At 38.7% G+C, this 20,102-nt stretch overlaps 1 protein-coding gene across 1 annotated transcript in view; it reads left to right on the plus strand.

Annotated features, from left to right (window-relative positions):
* Window positions 1–19,260, plus strand: part of LOC127639036 (carboxypeptidase M-like) — a 56,444-nt gene extending 37,184 nt beyond the window's left edge. Inside the window, exons 5-9 of the mRNA XM_052120858.1 lie at window positions 10,438–10,625; window positions 11,046–11,216; window positions 12,084–12,236; window positions 14,235–14,383; window positions 18,358–19,260. Coding sequence (XP_051976818.1) covers window positions 10,438–10,625; window positions 11,046–11,216; window positions 12,084–12,236; window positions 14,235–14,383; window positions 18,358–18,603 — 907 coding nt within the window. The 3' untranslated portion in view covers window positions 18,604–19,260. The remainder of the gene's footprint in view (window positions 1–10,437; window positions 10,626–11,045; window positions 11,217–12,083; window positions 12,237–14,234; window positions 14,384–18,357) is intronic.
* The last annotated feature ends 842 nt before the right edge of the window (window positions 19,261–20,102 follow it).

Genomic DNA, 20,102 nt, shown 5'->3' on the forward strand with positions numbered 1-20,102 from the left:
TCTTGCTTTCAAGAGTGAACAGAGTATCAGGTATCTTCCAAACCCTAGTGAGCTGCCTACCTAGTAAGCTATGGCTGTGCCAATACAACCAATATAAACAATATATAGATATAGCAATTCTCGTGTATTGATATCTGTAGCAAATTGGTGTATTGATGTGTACATTGATATAATTTCCTCAATAACTTTTCAAGAGTATTCATTTCCAATCCTTAATAGGATTCCAATCTGAATCTCATTCAGAAAGATCTTATTCTTTCTCAGCATTCCCAGTCAATCTTACGAGGTTGCTGCCTTAACCTGCTAAAGAAACCGTCTTAAACCAGCCTGAGGTGGTTTACTGATCTTAGCAGGTTTAAATTGTTTTAGCTGTTCTCCCATGTTCCCAAAAACCTTTTAAAACCATTAGACTACCTGTCCTGTAAATACTAGCTTAGTGGCCAGTTAAGATCAGCAAACCACTTTAGGCTGGTTTAAATAGTTTCTTCATCAGAGTTGTAGACAGTACACAGCGAGGTAACTCACTAGAACTCTTGAAACAGAGTTATCATTCTAAAACCCCTGTGAGTCAAATTCAGCCATATGCCCAACTCAATAAGCCCCAAAACTTTGGAGACACACCAAACCCTGTCTAATCCCATAAAAGCCACATCCTTGAATACAAACCTGTCCTCCTCCTCCAGTCTGAGACCACAGAAGCTCAGATGGGGCACAATTGGAAACAGCTCTGATCTGGATTTGATGATGTGGTGGGTAAACTCAGAGAGAGGTTGAGTAAGAGTGAAAGTGAGAGAGAGCACTTGAACAGCAGACCTGCAGCTGTGCACATTGATGATGATGATGATGATTACGATGATGGTGGGATTTTTATGCGCTTTGGTTCGCTCGTAATGCCGTGGCTCTCGCTATGAGCTTCATGTGAGGTTTGGCAGGCCTGCGTTAACCACCACTCTCAACCAGCTAAAAAAACCATCATAACCCGTCAGCTACTGCCACTGGCTCTTTGACCTATGACCTTTCACATTTTGAGAAATAGGGATGGGAAGCTTAAAAAAGGACAAAAAATGCACCATTGATGCAGTCCATTTGACTTGTGTGCTACAGTATATTCCAACTCCTTTGTAGCCACACAAACTGTTAATCTGGTCAACAAAATTTCCGATGAAAATGTTTGTTGATGTAGAGTGTAACGGGGTGAGGGCTGGGCAAGGAGGAGGTGGGAAAAGGCCAAACAGTCAACATAAAGTTTAAAGATAAATCTCAACCATAGACTGTAAAAAAAGATGGACGACGCCCCTTCGCTCTTTTTCATTGGTGAGAACTGAACCCGCCAGTGTCCCTATATGGCGCTGACATCTTGGGACTTGAGTCTGCGCAGTTGCGATTTCGGGACCAGACCTGCGCAGTAGTGAGCAGGAAGTAAAGCCACGAAATCAAGGCCCCGCCCGCACTCTCGCTGAATCAATCGCAAGGACACGCCCCTGCACTTTTGACTTTTGACTTATGACAGTGTGAAATAATTAATTATAGAAATTTAGATATTGAATTTAAAGCTCCAATCTCCTCAGTCCTCCGAAGATGACCTATACTAGGACCAGTCACCGGGGGGCGATCGAGACGTTTTGGCTTCACTTATGAGGGCTTGTGCGGCACACAAACCCAGACACACATGCAACGCATCCATGTGCATCTCACTCTCTCGAACTGGCGCCTCCGTCTCCCCTTTATCTCGCTCTCCCGCTGATCAGTTAGTGCCGGCCCTGCACCATCACGGCCCAGCCACACCCTCCTCGTCACAGAGTTTTGTCAACGATTACGAATACGAGGTGAAAATGACGCACCATAAATATTTAATTAAAGCATACAGTACTGTTTACAACAATATGACATGAAAAATAATATTGCAAGATATCAACAGTGCAAGACTAGAAAAAATGGACTCGTATACTGTAATCCATCATGTTAAGGAGATCAAGTTGGGTTCTGAACTCATGACTACATTGGTACAGCTAATAAAAGCATGCATCAAACATTCACACCAACCCAGCCATGTTTTTTTTTAGATATGCAGCCAATAACCTACAAATAAGGGAAGTCTTAAATATGCCCAAACTAAAGACTCCGCTAACTAAATTCAGCTGACTCAATACATGTGTTTATGGACTATGATAACGGCCTACTCGGACAACACATTGTTTCCAAGAGCTGACAGAAAATACTTAAAACAGACACAAACAGCGTATCTATCAACCACAAATAATATAATCATCAGAGTTGCATTGGAGTGATGTCACCACCCCTATTCGAATGATTGGCTAGAGGAGGAGCTGTCGATCAAGAACTAGTGGACCAATAGGGATGCAAACCACCCTTCTAAAGTCATTTGTAATTCTTGTAATTCTGCAAAAAAGCTGCATTACAATCCTTAAAAAGATTTGACTTTTTTTTTGGTCATCAGTAAACAGTAATAACTTTCTGAACAAGAACATGCTCTTGTTTCCCAAATCTAATAAGTATCTATACATTTTCTTTTATTTTTTTTTTGAGTATTTTGCAAAGAATTAAACGGCTTGAATATTCAAACAATGCGGATCCAGTCTTTTCTGATCCCCTCTATCCACTCGATTCAAAATCAAGTCATTCTTGTCATCTAATAATACTATGTATTACTTGGATAATGTCTACTATTAGTTTGTGGGAAACGGTTACACAAGTCCAATGCTGACAGGAGTACAGAAGCAACAGCAAACGTTTACCCTTGAGATCCAAAGGAAATGTGTCATTCTCAAAGGACTAATTGACAGGAAACATTGTGATGAGAAGCCTCAACATTGCAGTAGTTCATTAGGGAAATGGTCTATTTTCAGATGCTCATGTACTGTGACTATATTTGGTGACTATCAAATCCTTGTTGTTGTCAGATTTATGTCCAATCTGGCAATAATTTCTCCTCCCAGTTTTGGAAAAGACAACTCTTGTGGTTTTAGGTTAGGATGATTTGAGTGGATCAAAAGTTTCCACAAATGTTTTGGCCTGGTGTTCCATGTTTTCTCAGTATGGATAGAAGCACACACACAAACCACTGGTCAGTTTGGCATTGGCGTAAATCAAAATCATGTGAGGTTTCAGTAAGAACTATAATTTAATGCCGAATGAACAGCTGGACTGTATGATTTTTTCCGCAGGGCCAGTTTTTAGAGCGTTTCGCTGGAATATGTGGCCAATGCATCTTGATTTCATACCATCATTTTGTACCAACTCACACACCCTTAACATACAGGGCATTTTTCTGTAGGGTGAAGTGTTGTTTTTTTCGTTAAGATACTTTCTCCTCTTCCAGTTTAATGGGCTGAGACCAGTAAGCCATTGGTATGTTTATTTCCTGAAGAGTGTAAGCCCTGCTGTTCTGTGTCGCAATCAAAATATTGCTCTGTTTGTTTGAACGGACAGCCTGTCAACTCGACTCAACTGACAATTTACTCTGACGTGTGCATTTGCTGACACTTTTATCCAAAGCGGCTTAAAAATATATATTTTTTTAGAACAATAAATCAGCAATTTACCATTTTGTGCTGATAGTCAGCCTGATCTCACAGTGAATTCGGAAACAGTAGGTTGACCTTTCTTTAGCTGAAATCGGTCTGTGCTTACCAAAATTTGAAACACTGCCCCCAATGGCCAAAGCGATAAGTGTTGTTGGGCAGATGGGCACGTGTAAGCTCCATTTTCTTGGTGAAATGTCCCTGGAGGGGTGCCAAAAGTGAGTTGTTTTCAGCTGTACATGCTGTAACGCATTGAAGATGAATGCATATTTTATAAACTGAACCCCCAAACCCCAAACCGAACCATCAGTGGAGTAAAAATGTAATTTGATGTACATTTAGATTACCTCTGTATCACACTCGTCATCAATTATATGAATGCAATAACTTCCTGGTTTCAATGCGGGATATGAACCCGGGTCTCCCATGCAATGCACTTCTGGTCACGCCACAGGTGAAGTAAACTTTTTTGCTGATGCAAACATGTCTGATATGAGATTACACTTGCTGTTAAGTTATAATATGTACTATCGTAAGGCACCAGAACTCATGGAGACAACATGCTGATGTGTGATCGTGTTGCGGTAGTGCTACAGAATACCTCATCTTTAAAGGAAAAGTCCACCTAAAAATGATTGCCACCAATCAACATTACCGTCTTGGAAGAAGACCTTGAATATGGTCCACATTTATCATATTTTAATGGTGCTTTTTGGTAAAAAGCCCCAGTCCCCATTCACTTTAATTGAATAGAAAAAAGCTGCTATGTAGCTAATGATAAAAATACTAAAGCAAATGTACTTAAGTAACTAATATTAAATGTAGTAAAGTAGATGTAAATGGCCTAAATAATGGCACACTTGGTCATTGTTGATGTATACACACAGTGCCTTGGTTAAATGTAAATGATAACCACATTTTATTCACGTACAAACTGCTATATGGATAATTACATTATCTATGTATATTCTATTTAAGCTGATTCAAATTTGGTTCATATTTGCAAAATGTATTGATTGTGATGATTTGCACTTTCTTATACTGTGCACTATAGAAAGTGTAATAGCAGTGGGTGAGAAAATGATTCATTTTGTAAATTGCATTTTTTGGCCAAATTATTCCTTTAATGATCAGTTCCATACACCGCAAAAATATTTCCACTCACCTGTAACCACTCCACAGCCACAAAGCTTGACATAAACTCTACTGAATGCCTTTCACTCAGAGATTAATGGCCCTCACACATCCAGATGCCCGGTGACAGCCCTGATACTCCTCCAAATTAAACTGACAGACCTAGAGTGCAGTCTGACGAGGATTGTATGGCTGCATACACAAAGAGATCTAACTGTGAGGCATGCAGTGTGTAAAGTGGCAGTGATACACAAGTTAACCCGAAGAGCAGCACCATGGTAAATCAGCTATCATTACGTATAAACAGTGGCTTGAGGAAAGTAAACCCTGCCATACTGTGTTTACTTCCCCTATCAATCAATGCTAGCAGATCGGGCACATGGTGCCAACCTTAACTATAACTTAACTAGAGGTTAACATCAGGGACGTAGCAATAAGATATTGTACCAATATATGGGCCATATTAATTGGAAAAATGCTGATTGACTGATCACACTTTTTGCCATCAGGAGGTCAAAAGTTCTGCTGCTGAAATCAAGTGAAGTCTGTGCATACCGAAATTCGAATCACTTCCCCCTGTGGCCGGAGCTGGAAGTGTTGTTGAACATACAGTATGTGCACACGTGAGCTCCAGTTTCCACGTGATATGTCCACAAAGTGGCGCCAAAAGCAAGTTGTATTTTTAATTGTATATTATGTAACACAGTGAACAGGAATGCCTATTTTATTAACTCTACCTCCTAAGCCAAACCCCAACCCTAACCCTATACCCAATCATCAGTACATGCAACCTCTGAATCGTGCTCAACATTATTTATGTGAACGTGATTACGTCTTGGTTTCCTGGGACCAGAACACGTGTCTTGGGTGTTACTTCTAGAGGGAATTGATGCGTCTGATGGGGGATGGCACGTCATTTGGCAGAATGGGATTGATTTTAGTGTGCATGAACATTCTGAAGCAACATGTCCATTTCCTGTGTGATCATTTTGGAGAAATGTCACAAAATATATTGTTGCAGTTGAGGTCAAATATTGCGAAACTCTGAAATATAGCTCCCTCCTGCACACACGTCTTAACTTTATCTATTGCAAGAAAATTGGCAAATACTTTTCCAATCAGAAATTCAGAGTGTCGGAGAAGATGAAGGCTTACAGCGATCTCACCCCCTCCCAACCCTCAAATAAAACAAACAACTCAGGCACTAATGGAAACCTCAAGAGCTCTTTTAGAAAAAAAAGTTTATACAACTCAAAGCTGTTAATCAACCATTCTCGTGACAAAAAGTGGTTCACGCCACACAGATCAGCCAAAGTGTGCGGTGTCATTTAGATTTAAGAGTGGACCGGGGGTCTGGATGAGGCCTGCGAAAGAAAACATCCCTTCACTATGTTCAAACTAAGCCAGGAGCACACGAGATTCTGAGTGGATTTATGAGGCACTCTATCAATTCATAAAGCGGCTTTCAAACGAGTTGAAGAGGTCCAATATTTGTGAGAAAACACGATGTAAACAAGTCCATCTCAGCCATTAACTTAAACTGATATCGATGTTGAGAGAGCCGGCCAACTTTTGAAGATTTTGTTTTTGATTGTATTGTGAAAGCAGGAATACATTGTATTCTGTTGGAATGCTGGTGAAATGTGGCATACACATCCTGTTTATTGCATCAGGGTTGGTTTCATATGCATTTTGATGACAACCACCCAAGGTGACTTGCTTCTTGAACCCTAAACCTCTAAAGGAAAACAAACAAAAACCAAACATGTTAGCCTGTTTTTAATGCACCGTAAAAACCCCCAAAAAAAAACATTTGTTTTGTAAATTACAAGGTCCTGGATCAAGACTTTTGACAAGTTAAATAAAGCCTGTTTAAAGACTTTTTGCATTGTGATATTATTTTCATAACTATTATGCACATTTAATGCCTCCCCCTAATGTCAGCTGACTACTATAATGTGAAAAAAATGCTAAATACAGGACAAATAAGTAAATACATAAATAAAAAAGGCAAAATATGGAAAATACTGCAATGTATAAATAAATTATTATTATTATTAATAATAATAAAACAATAAAAAAAGGCCTAAATAACCCCTTAAAACCTATCTTAAGGAAACTGTGTTATGTTATTTCTTGTTCCAAAACATGGAAATTAGAAATGTATTTTTATTGAAGATTGATACAAAAAGGTCTAAAATGACCTTTAAAATAAGACTATCCTGAGGAAAGTGTGATATTTTTTATTTTCCTAAAATACAGAAAATATGAATTTAGATTTATTGAAAATTGATAAAGGAACATCATTTGTGTAAACTTAATGCAAGAAGTTTTGAACATGTGAATATAAAGGAAACTAGTGTAATACAGTAATGAGAGTGAGATTTGTTTCACATTACAGTACGGAAATGTCAGAGAGGAAATGTGCTTAATTTTCAAGAAAATAATGTCACAATGCAAAAATGGTCACAATAGTCATTGATCACTTTAAGCAAAATAAAGAGTTTCTTCTATTTGTCCCCATTTCCACCAGGTATTAAGATGCATTTTTAGTGATCCAATCACAAGTGGTCACAGGTTTTACAGGTCTTCTGACTTCTGTCTGCTTGTTTTACATTCGTTGTCTTCAGTCAGTCATTTAAATACTGCAAACATCCAATTTAAGTCGCTTTTTTTGATGGAATTAGATCAAATTCCTCTGTTATATTTTGGAATTTGTGTGTTTAAGCTTCAGTTTCTTGTGAATTTAAAGTTCACATTCAGTTTGTGACACCTGGCTATTATAGCACCTAGCGGCCACCGTCTGTAACTATAGGAACAGATATTGTACCCAAACCGTCAGAAGAGTTTGCCCATTTACGGCTTACAAAATCTTACGAAAAACTCTTTTACATTATGTTACATGGCTCATAGGTTGTAACAAAAAAGGGAAATGAGACTTTTCCTTCTGCCCACACATTCTTCAACAGAGGATTCTTCACGGATCTGCTCATTACTACCACAATGCATACACGCCTACAAACACACTCTTCACAGAGTATTCCTCACTGATCTGCTCTCTACATGACCATGACGCACACACATCTACAAACACACGCACCGCCTTCTTGCTGCAGTCGGTGCCATGTTCCCCATGCTTTGCCAGCCCTGCTGTGTTCTAATTTATTGTAAATAAATCCTGTGAACGGTTCCTCCACTCTTGGGTCCCTTGCTTTCTGAAAGAAAAATCTAGCAAGGATGGACCCAGTGGAGGAATCCACTCTTCGCTCCACCCTTTCTCAGCAGGGAGCTTTATTGGGACGTCAGCAGGATCAGATCTCCACTTCTTACCAGGTTCTGGAGATGATGTCGTCACAGCTCGCTGAGCTCACCTCTGTCATCCAACAGCTCCGCCAGTCTCCCGATGCCGGTCCCAACCAGGAAGTTCCCTCACCTGCTCTGGCGGTTCTCCATGTTTCTGGACGTTCTGAGCATAATCACAATCCTCCAGCCCCGTTCTCAGGTGAGGTGGGTTCTTGCCACACCTTCCTTTCACAATGTTCCTTATACTTCTCGTTGCAGCCCTCTGTTTTCCCTTCAGAGAAAATGAAGGTGGCATGCGTCATCATGCTCCTCACCGGATGGGCCGGTGAATGTGGGACAACGGACATCCATATTGCACTTCATTCCAAGCATTCTACGCAGAGCTCCGCCGAGTGTTTGATCGCTTGACTCAAGGTCTGGATTGTCTCAGGGAAACCATCTTGTGAGTGGAATTCTGCATGGGCTGTCCGACAACTTTCAGGGTGAAATTAGTTGACTTTCAGATTGGTCAACACCCCAGTCATCTTTCAGGGGCTCTTGAATGACGTGCTGAGATAAATGGTTGACCATTTTCTGTTTGTCTATCTAGATGATATTCTGATCTGCTCCCAGAGTATTCAGTACCATGTCCAACACGTCAGGATGGTGCTTCAGTGACTGCTAGAGAATCGGCAGTTCGGTAAATTTGGAGAAGTATGCTTTTCATGCACAGTCAGTTCCATTCCAGGGGTTCATCTTTTCATCTGAAGGAGCTACATAACACTGCTCCTCATGCTACATGCCCAGCAAGTCTGATATTTGTTCCGTGATCAGTTCGGATGCACGTCCTACAGTGGGGCCACTCATCCAATGTCACTTGTCAACCAGGGGTGGCTCGCACCCAGGTGCACATTAGACAGAGATTCTGGTGGCCATCGCTAGCACAGGACGTATGCCGGTTCGTAGCTACTTGCTCCATTTACGCTTCAAATTAATCCTCCATTCAACCCCTGGCTGGGCTACTCCAACCTCTGTCAGTCCCTTTGAAACCCTGGTCTCATCTCACATAGCCATGAATTTTGTTACCGGTCTCCCCTCCTACCATGGCAACACAGTTATTTTGACTGTTGTGGATGGGTTCTCGAAGGCAGCTCAATTTATTACCCACAGTGAGGAAGACCGTGGTGACACTCATTAACCACGTCTTCTGCATTTGTCACGTTTTTGGGTAGAATTCTGCCGACAGCTGGGGGCTACTGTGAGCTTGTCCTCTGGGTTCCATCCTCACATAAATGGGCAGGTGGAGTGGTCTAATCAGGAAATTGAGAAGACCCTGTGCTGTATGGCCTCCCGTAACCTGTATTCTTGGAGCTCTCATTTAGTCTGGGTCGAGTATGCCCATAAACTCTTTGCAGTCTTCTACGGGGTTCCAGTGTAGCCTCTGTTACCAATCGCCTTTGTTCCCCAACCACTAGCCCAATTTTCAGGTCCCATCGGGTCATACCTTTATTCAAAGGTGCTGTCACACCTGGAAAGCTGCCAGAAAAGCCCTCATACAGACTGGTGCTCATGTTAAGAGGTCAGCATACTGGCACCAGTCTAAGCCCCCAGCTTACGTGTGTCGTCAGAAGGTCTGGTTGTCCTCCAAGGACATTCTGCTCCAACTCCCCTCAAGTAAGCTGGGTACCAAGTTTATTGGGCTATTTTCCATCGTTAAGGTCATTAGTCCGGTGCCAGCCCATTACCTCCCTACCTCAAATACATCCATCCCGTTTCCATGTTTCTAAAATTAAACTGTTTTTTCAGTCCAATTTGCATCACACCACACCCATCCCACCTCCATCGCATCTAGTTGAGAGTTCTCCAGCATATACAGTCAAAATGTTGATCGACGTCAGGCGGAGGGGCATAGGGTTCCAGTACCTGGTTGACTGGGAGGGTTATGGACCTGAGGAGAGATGTTGGGTCCCAGCTCGGTACATCCTGGACCACGCACACATTCATCAGTTCCACCTCCGGCAAGGTAACTCTGGTGGGGACGTGACGACTCATGCACACCTATGAACACACTGTTCACGGAGGATTCCTCATGGATCTGCTCTCTATACTGCCACGACACATACACACCTACGATCACACACTCTTCACAGAGGATTCCTCACATATCTGCCCTCTACACGACCACAATGCACACACATCCACAAACACTATAGTACTTTAATTTTTATAAAATTAAAGTACTATAGTTTGCTTAATTAGCATGAAAAAAAAAAAGAAAAATAAAATAATAGAGTAAACTAAGAAAATAACAATCAAAAAACCCACTCCATTGTGCCGTGCAAGTCTACTTTCTTTCTCAAACAAGTTCTGTTATGTGCTGCATTTTAGTTGATGCATTCATTCCTGAAGTTTCATATGTCTGAATCAGAGCAAAATGACTGACCATAGTTTCTGGGAGTAACATGTTTTCACCACACAGGTATAATAAGAATGGAGTGGACCTGAACCGAAACTTTCCAGATGCGTTTCAGGCGAATTCAGAGCGGAAACGGGAGAAGGAGGTGAGGGCAGTGATGGACTGGCTTAACACGGAAACATTTGTCCTCTCAGCCAATCTACACGGAGGGGCGGTGGTCGCTAGCTATCCCTATGATAACAGCAATGGGGGTCAGTTACTCACATGCACACACTAAAGCTGAATACCTAAAACCTTTTAGTTTTCATAAAGCACTTCAAGCACATGAATTCAGAGTAAAACTGTTTCTTGCTTGATGTAGTCCCACTTCAAAAATTGATTTTCACAATTTGAGAAATTCTGGGACTGCAAGAATGTCATATGTGTAACTGATATAATTCCTGATGTGATGGTTTTTAAAGATTTATTCATGCTGCAGCCAGTGACGAAGTGATGACCAAACAGAATTATTTTAAAGGAATATTCCGGCTTCAATACAAGTTCATTTTAATCAACAGCATTTGTAGCATAATGTTGATTACCACAAAAATGTATTTTGACAAGTCGCCTCCTGGAACAGCAAACATCTCGGACGCTCAGGATAAACCGGAATCGTATTCTTTCTCACACAGGAAGTGAGTTACAGGGTGGCAAGAGCGTGGCCCCTGACAACGACGTGTTTGTCCACCTGGCAAAGACCTACTCCTCCAGTCACACAGAGATGCTTAAAGGAGACAGCTGTTATGATTCAAAGGACTTCACTGATGGCATCACTAATGGATATTACTGGTATCCTCTACCAGGTAAAAGATTAAGAGTCAAGTGTTTGAAACACCATGACTCACAGTTTTAATACACTAATAATTCATTCAATAATACATTTCATAAGTCTTAATCTAGTGAATATTATATAGGGTTTTATACAGTTTTATATGGATTATTTTGAAATTAGTGGCCAAACTTTGTGGGTTTTACCATTACTGATAAAGGTATGTAGAGAACAGGGGGTACGTAAGGGATGAGGTACATTTAGCCAGTTATCGCTAAATAAACCCCAACAGGATCATGCCAGGGTCTTGTATCACAGTGAAGGGGTTTATTTTGCGATAACAACCGCTGAATACACATTATCCTGCTTATTACAAGGTTTATTACCTCATGAATATGGAAAATGCCATTGTTACTTACAGCAGATGACTAAAACCAGCCCCAAGCATCCCTAGTTTATTTTGTAATTAATGACCATCTGACTCATTATCCAGCAAAACTACTTGTAAGAGAAATAAACAAAAGGACATGAAACACAGATTTGAGCTTTGATTGATTAAGCCTACTTGTACAGAACGTACAGTGATCTGAGAAGCAGGAAAGTGCGGTTGTTACTGAGAAATATCAGTCCACTAGATGGCGCCATTAACAGATCAGAACTGAGTATTCCTGTGAGCTGTGTTATAAGTTAGTTGTATTTTACCGTAAGCCGGTCATTATCGAGATATAAACCTTTCCAGGTGATCAGGACCTTAAAACAAACAAACGTTGCTGTAAATAGGGCAATTTCCAATATTTCATTTAGTTATAATTAATTAAATTACACCAAGTCTTGAAGCTAATAAATCTCCTTCTCTCTCTCTCTCTCTCTCTCTCTCTCTCTCTCTCTCTCTCTCTGTCAGGGGGAATGCAGGACTATAACTATGTGTGGGCACAATGTTTAGAACTGACACTGGAAATCTCTTGCTGCAAGTTTCCTCAAGAGAAAGACCTTCCTGGTCTATGGCAAGTCAACAAACCTGCACTACTGGCTTACATGCAGCAAGTACACCTAGGTAACTACACACACACACACACACACACACACACACACACACACACACACACATACATACACACACACACATCCACTCATCCACTATTGTGAACACTGAATCAACAATCAAAAGCATTTAAAGAAACATAACAAACATAGTTTTAACCAGCCGCAATAGTCTGCCATTTTCGTGGTATTCAATATTAGGGCGTAGACACCGCTGTATTATTTCCCCACATTTAGAATAACCGGATCTTGTTACAGTCACAAATAAATTACACACAGACACATTACTATCCCAAGCTTTGGTGATGTGATAGTCCCAAAACTCCGGTATTACACTGCGGCCCACACCCTGCACTGACACAACAGTCCTTAACCCAACCACAGGCAAACTGTCATGTCTGTGTGAAAATACACCACTACACCTGAGCTCTTTAACACCAGGGTGACATAAAAGCTTTTGGTTAACCAGCAAGATATTACATAGAGTCCTCTAACCCCTTGCAAAGTCCAATAAAAGCTTGGTTTTTTTTGGACTGGATCCTGGTGACCATGCCACCACGCAACTCCTATCTGATGATGACACAGACTCTCAGGTGTTGTCACTTTAATCAGTGTTTACATGTAAAACTGACACCATAATAGTTGGAGGTCATGCAGGTTTACAAGAAAACATTGCTGGAAACCAAGAGGACATATTTTCAGTACAAGGAAAAAGACAGGTTTTGTACTGATTTACTGGTCACTGGAGCTGTCAGACATATTCTGCACAAGGTCAGTAATTAAGGGGCACTCAGGGCAAAAATGCCACCAAAAAATTAAAAAATGCCCCAGAAATTCTAAATGTGGGGGCAAATAAACACCGACATTTTTTATTGGTAACATCTGAATAGTTTTTAATATTCTATTATAGCCTAAGTTATACATGTCATAGAATCTAGAGTTCTGAGATAGTTCACCCAAAAATGAAAATTTTCTCATCATTTATTCACTCTCATGCCATCCCAGATGTGTGACTTATTTTCTTCTGCAGAACTCAAACAAAGATTTTTAGAAGAATATCTCAGCTTTGTAAGTCCATACAATGAAAGGTAACGGTGACTAGAACTTTGAAGCTCCAAAAAGCACACAAAGGCAGCATAAAAACAATCCTTAAGATTCCAGTGGTTAAATCCATGTCTTCAGAAGAGATATGATAGGTTAGAGTAAAAAAAGATCAATATTTAAGTCCTTTTTTTTTTTTTTTACTATAAATCTACACTTTATATCACTGCCACATTCTTCTTTTATTTTTTGAGGATGGTCAGGGCTGATCAAATGTGGAGATTTACAGTAAAATAAACAAAAGGACATTAATATTGATCTGTTTCTCACCCACAACTAGCATATCACTTCAGAAGACATGGATTTAAAAGTTGGAGTCATATGAATTACTTTTATTCTGCCTTTATGTGCTTATTAGAGCTTCAAAATTCTGGCCACCATTAACTTGTATTGAATAGACCTACAGAGCTGAAATATTCTTCTAAAAATATTCGTGTTCTGCAAAAGAAAGAAGTGATGAGAGAATTAAAAATTTTGGGTGAACTATCCCTTTAATGTTGATTTAATATTTACAAAGTTGTGATTCCCAGAAGGGTCCGGGAATGTTAGTTTATGATTCTAAAATAAGAACCCAAAGATAACGTTTATGGAATGTTATTAATTGGTTCTTCGGCCAAGTGAGCCAAGCTTAGAGAAGTAGTGACACACCTCTGCTCAACAAGCTGCACAATGAGAGGAGTCATTCACATCTGTGTCACAAACGGTGCGAGATGAGCTACACACCAAAGTTTAATATTTAGGTTTAGAGGTTTGTTCAATTCACAGAGTAAAAGTATCGCTTACCTTAGCAAACACCACTAATAATATTATAAAAATGTAATACTTTTTTATGTTCAGACACTGTGTTAACAGAATTTTATTGAGAATACACCATAATACAAATGGATGACAGATGTTCTGTTCTATGCAGGTGTAAAAGGTGTAGTGATGGACTTTAATGGAAACCCGGTTCAAAATGCCGTAGTTGAGGTGGAGGGGAGGAGAAATCTTTGTCCGTTCAGGACTGATCGTAACGGGGAATACTACAGGTTACTTTTGCCCAACAACTACACTATCACGGTGAGATTGTGTTCACTTGTGGTGTATTTCATTATTGTTCAAAGGAGTCACAAGCATTCAATATTGGCTGTAAGGAGCTACTGGTTGCCACATTATGACATGTTTCCACATCGCGTTTATTGCAAAACAATATCAGCCATATAATAGATTTCAAAGAGAGCTTGAACAAATGGTATGAACCCCATTTAGTCAAAATTATAGAAAAGTACTACTGTACCCTAGCACATGTAGGTAATACATGATATTGCTTTTATACAGCAGTTCTATAAATAAGAAGGTACAATTTACACTTTTTGTGTATGCACAAACTCGTCCAATCAGATTAATGACCAGAACTAACGTGTGTGTATAATCCGTAATAAATTTTAAACCCCTTCTTGAGCTGTGAATGTTGATGGTCACATGTCAGTTCCCTTGAATGTTCCCGCTATGAATCAGTTTAAGAATGATGTCCCATTGGGTTCGAGTTAGCCAGGGATTAAGTCAGTAAATACAGAAGGAATGGAGATCCTTGTGGAGAAATCAAATGTTCTTAACTCTAAAATAGGGGCCAAACGTTAGCAGCTCAAGTCCAAAAGCTTTATTTGCTAAATGAAGAAGTCACGTGTCAGATTGGAAAAATTATCTGCAGTTAAAATAAACAAATTCCCATAAAGACTTCAGGCATGAATCATCTGAAATATGTGCTACAGTATTATTTTTAACCTGCATCAGAAAGTCAGCTTTTGTAGACGATTGTGTTTCTTCACAGATTATAAATGGTGTTGGATGTAATTTGATTAAAAAGTAATCAGTTACAGTAATCAGTTTGTTTTTTGGTCAAAAGTAGTGTAATACATTACATTTTGAATGTGTGAAATCAGATTAGTGTTTAGAGCTTTCAAGTAAGTTAATTACTTTACTTGGGTTGCACGTAATTGAATATAACCGAGTGTATAACAGGAAATATAACAAGCCCCATAATGAGTCATTGTGAAGGAGAAACAAGTGTATGACTCCCACACCTATCATATCACTTCTGAAGACATTGATTTAACCACTGGAGTCTTATGGATAACTTTTATGATGCCTTAAATAATATTTGGAGCTTCAAAATGTTGGCACCCATTCACTTGCATTGGATGGACCAAAAGAGCTGCGATATTCTTCTAAAAATCTTCATTTAAGATCAGCAAATGAAAGAAAGTCATACACATCTGGGATGGCATGAGGGCAAGAATATATACAGTATATATATAAACTGGCAGCCAAAGGTTTGGAATAATGTACAGATTTTTCTGCTTTGGAAGGAAACTGGTAATTTAACCAAAGTGACATTCAACTGATTGCAAAGTATAGTCAGAAAATTACTGATGTAAAATAACAGCACCATCACTATTTGAAAAAAGTCATTTTTAATCAAATCTAGACAGAGCCCCATTTCCAGCAGCCATCACTCCAACACATTATCCTTGAGTAATCATGTTAAATTGATCATTTGATACTAGAAAATCACTTGCCATAATATCAAACACAGCTGAAAGCTATTTGGTTTATTAAATGATGCTTAATATTGTCTTTGTGTTTGTTTTTGAGTTACCACAATATGCAATAGACTGGCATGAGAAATAGACACCTCACATGTCCTCCGCTGACAGCTTCTACCCGCTAAACACCAGTTTCATGTACAACAGTAAAGATAAGACTCAGGGGTTCAGGCCTTATGGGAAGAATTGCAAAGAAAAAGTCACTTTTGAAACAGAAAAACAAAAAGAAAAGGTTATAGTCGGCAAAGAAACACAGACACTGGACAACAGATAATTGGAGAAGATTGTTATGGATCTTAAACCCATTGAGCTTTTGTAGGATCAGCTAGACTGTAAGGCAGGGGTGCCCACACTTTTTTGTGTGTTGATCTACTTTAAATGACCAACTCAATAAGATCTACCAACTAAAAAAACACAGTTTCATTTAAAATAAGAAAATGCTTGTTGGGACTACTGCATGTATACCTACATGGAATTCATCTTCTAATTAATAAAAAAATATATAATAATGTTCAATGTTGATATCATTCCGCTTTTAAATCTAAACCCAAAACACCTACAGCAGAATAGATTACAATAGCCAGGGCATTTACCTTATTCTGATGACGAGTAAATATTGACCAGGCGAGGTTTTCTTTATTCAGTTGCCATGACAACTAGGTTTGCGCATGACAGTTTTGCCTAATCCGGCAGTAGCGTCGCAATTTCGCGCTGTTCTCAGAAGTCCTTGGAAGGCGCTTATGCGCAAACCTAGTTGTCATGGCAACTGAATAAACAAAACCTCGCCTGGTCAATATTTACTCGTCAAATGCAAGTCAGACAGAAACTAAAAGAAGGAAAGACATTATATTTATTTTTATTAAAATTTTACGAAAGTAGCTACATTTAAATTTTGTGCGATCTACCAGCATTGCCTTTGCGATCGACTAGTAGATCGCGATCGACGTATTGGGCACCCCTGCTGTAAGGTGTGTGAGAAGTGCCCGACAAGACAGTCACATCTATGACAAGTGCTACAGGAAGTGTGGGGTGAAAAGTCACCTGAGTATCTGAACAAACTCACAGCTAGAATGCCAAGAATCTGCAAAGTTGTCATTGCTGCACATTGAGGATTTTTTTTTTATGAGAAATCTTTAAAGTAGTTTAAGACGTTTTGAATTTTCTTTTTTCAAATTGTAAAAGTAATGTTTCACATTATTAATGTTCTGATTATATATTGTGATCAGTTGAATGCCACTTTGGTGAATAAAAGTACCAATTTATTTTCATAAGAGCAAAATCTGTACGTTATTCCAAACTTTTGGCCGACAGTGTATATACAGGGTGTGAAATGAAGCCCCGGGTCACTAAACATGATGTAAGCATTTAGGGGTTAAACACATTTTAAAGGCCATTAATCATAACTGTGATGCATTAAAAAAAAAAAGGAAAAGAAATTTAATTCTCATTACTTTAATACAGCAATGAAAATCATCCTATCCGAACACAATACATTTTTTTTTTACACTTTTGAAAATTAAAATAAGCATAAATACAATTTTGCATAACTGATATAACTGCCATTACTGCTTTTAATATCATTCTAATTTAAATAATATTTCTTTTTTTTCTTCTACTCTATTCAAAATATTATTTCTTAATTTTTGTTCTTTGGAGATTCGGGTCTCAATATATGACCAGTACATGTTCTTGACAGGTTTCGTGAGATTTTTACCCAATGAAATGAAAACAAAAACTGAAAATGAACATTTATTTATTTATTTTTGCAGAATGGAACCAAAAATGGAAACCAAGTGAAAAGAGTGAAAACCTTATTTTCAAATGTTGTCATCCAAACTATCATGTGCGTGTTTTAAAGAGAACTTTAATATTTTTTTTAAATAGCCAGTTGTATATTTGAAATATTTCAAGTATTTTTGGTGATATATTTAATATTAAGGAGACATTTTTTGAAAAGATATTCTTGTATTTGAACGACTATATACTACGCTTGTTACGTGTCTATACTAATCAATCCCCCACATTGGATTACTTATTTTTGCAAAGCAAGGCTTGTTTTTTTTTTACAGCCTTGGTCACTTGTTCCTCTTGCGAAATCTGGCAGCACTGCAACTGGCGTATCTCCCATCCTTAGCACAGAGTACTGTCTTTTAAAAAAAAAAATAAATAAATAAATAACCTTATTAACTGCTCTTTAATTTCGATCTGACCGGTGACCATTTGGAAAGGAGGCCATGAAAAGCCAGAGCAGGAAATAAAAAATGCCAACGAACCAAACATTTTGATTTGAATCCTGATCAACGACATGTGTACTACATCCAGTCCTATAAAACACTTAGTGAGATGCCTTACATTTTTGGATGATGTAGATGTAAAATAATAATAATAAAGAGCTCTATATTTAATCTTTGTTTTTCATTAGTTAAAACTATGTTGATTTATCCACAGGTGACATACCCAGGACACAAGACCATCACACAAACCATCTCTGTGCCGTATGGTCCAGACACATTCACCGCTCTCACCCACAACTTCTTCCTTCAAAAGAGTGACTACAGCACAGCAGCAACACAACCGCCCCAGTGCTGCACCACCCCAAATCAGAAAAACCTAGAGAACAACAGCGCCGCCCTGCTGTCCAGCACCCTCACTGCACTCACTGCCTTTACCCTCCAGAGACTGCTGCTGTGCTGAGAACAAAGACTATCTCAAATCTACATCAAGCTCCTCTTTGCTTAACTTGCACAATCAAACTTTTTTTTTTTTGTGCAATATATTGAGGCCATATCTACCATCGTCAAACCTTTTTACTTGAGAAAGAAAACAGATTCAAATAAACAATAGCTCAGAGTAACACTATTATTATACTGTTGGTAGAAAGTTCAGTTTTCCAGTGATATTAGAAGTTAATGTTGTAAAGTGAGAAATGAAAAAAACGTGCCTGTATATCTGTTGTCAATAGTGGAGGGCTGATGCTACAGTAGTGGCTTATGAAGATTATATATGTTGAAGGCAATGCATGTACATGTATGTTATATAAATATGGATATTTGTATACAAATCTATAACATATGTACCCATTTCTTCAACTGCGCAAACATACTACTCTCGATTGTTTTTTTTGTTTTACATTTTGAAGATGATGCAGATAGTTTGTCTAGCAAATGACCTTAGTAACATACATTTTATGTTTATTGTCTTATATATTAATAGTGTCTTTTTGCAGATGTATAATTGTAAATGGTAAAAATGAAGAGTGAAACAAAGCCAAAAATTGGTGCCATTTCTACCTCGCTCTATCAATCTCAGATTAAAAAGACTGGCAGTGCCTTAAATAAACCATTCAGAAACATTCACATATTTTGGTGTCTTATTTTCCAAACATATCAGATACTGTTTTAATTTTGAATACAAGCACTAAATCATCACAGTTGATATTTTCATATTTAACATTAAAGCTGCTGCAAGCGATTTTAGCATTCTGAAGCTTTCACGTAACTGAGCTGTTGAGTTAGCCACGCCCCTCATTCCAAAACCCTGCCCTCCAAAGATAATTTCTAGACCAAAACTGAGCAAAAGAGCTGCATTGTTTGTTCCTGTGGCTGTCAAATTCAATAGTTGCACAATAACGCCCTCAACTGACAAATATTGTGAATCATAGCCTCAATGATCCACTTCAAATACAACATTATGAGAACGATTGACAGATGAAAAGCATCAATGTCCGTGGTCTGCTGACACAAGTCTACAGCTGTCACAGAGACCAAGAGATATCTCAGGACACATATTTCATTAATATATTTAAGGGAGTAGGAACATTTTTTTGCATACTTTTCAATGAACACAGCACCTTCAAAAATATGTAGGCTATATGTAATATGTGAATAAACTTAAAAAAGAAAAGCAACTAGGTGTTAAGTATTTTGAGTTTACACAACTTCAGGCAAATTAGTTGTTCCAAATTAGTTGGTTTGTAAGTTCCATAAACCCACTATAATAAGTTCAGTAAACTCAAAAATATTAATGATAATAAAGTTCAATAAACTTGCATTCTTAAGTACAGCTGTCCGTAATTTTCAAATATTTACGTAAACATGACAAACTTTTTACAATTAAAAATGTATGTGCCTTATAACACGTTTGGCTGCAGTTTTCCAATGAAATGTCCAGCTGGGGGCACCAAAAGCGAGTAA

This window comes from Xyrauchen texanus, chromosome 47 (assembly GCF_025860055.1).
Source record: "Xyrauchen texanus isolate HMW12.3.18 chromosome 47, RBS_HiC_50CHRs, whole genome shotgun sequence".
Lineage (NCBI taxonomy): Eukaryota > Metazoa > Chordata > Actinopteri > Cypriniformes > Catostomidae > Xyrauchen > Xyrauchen texanus.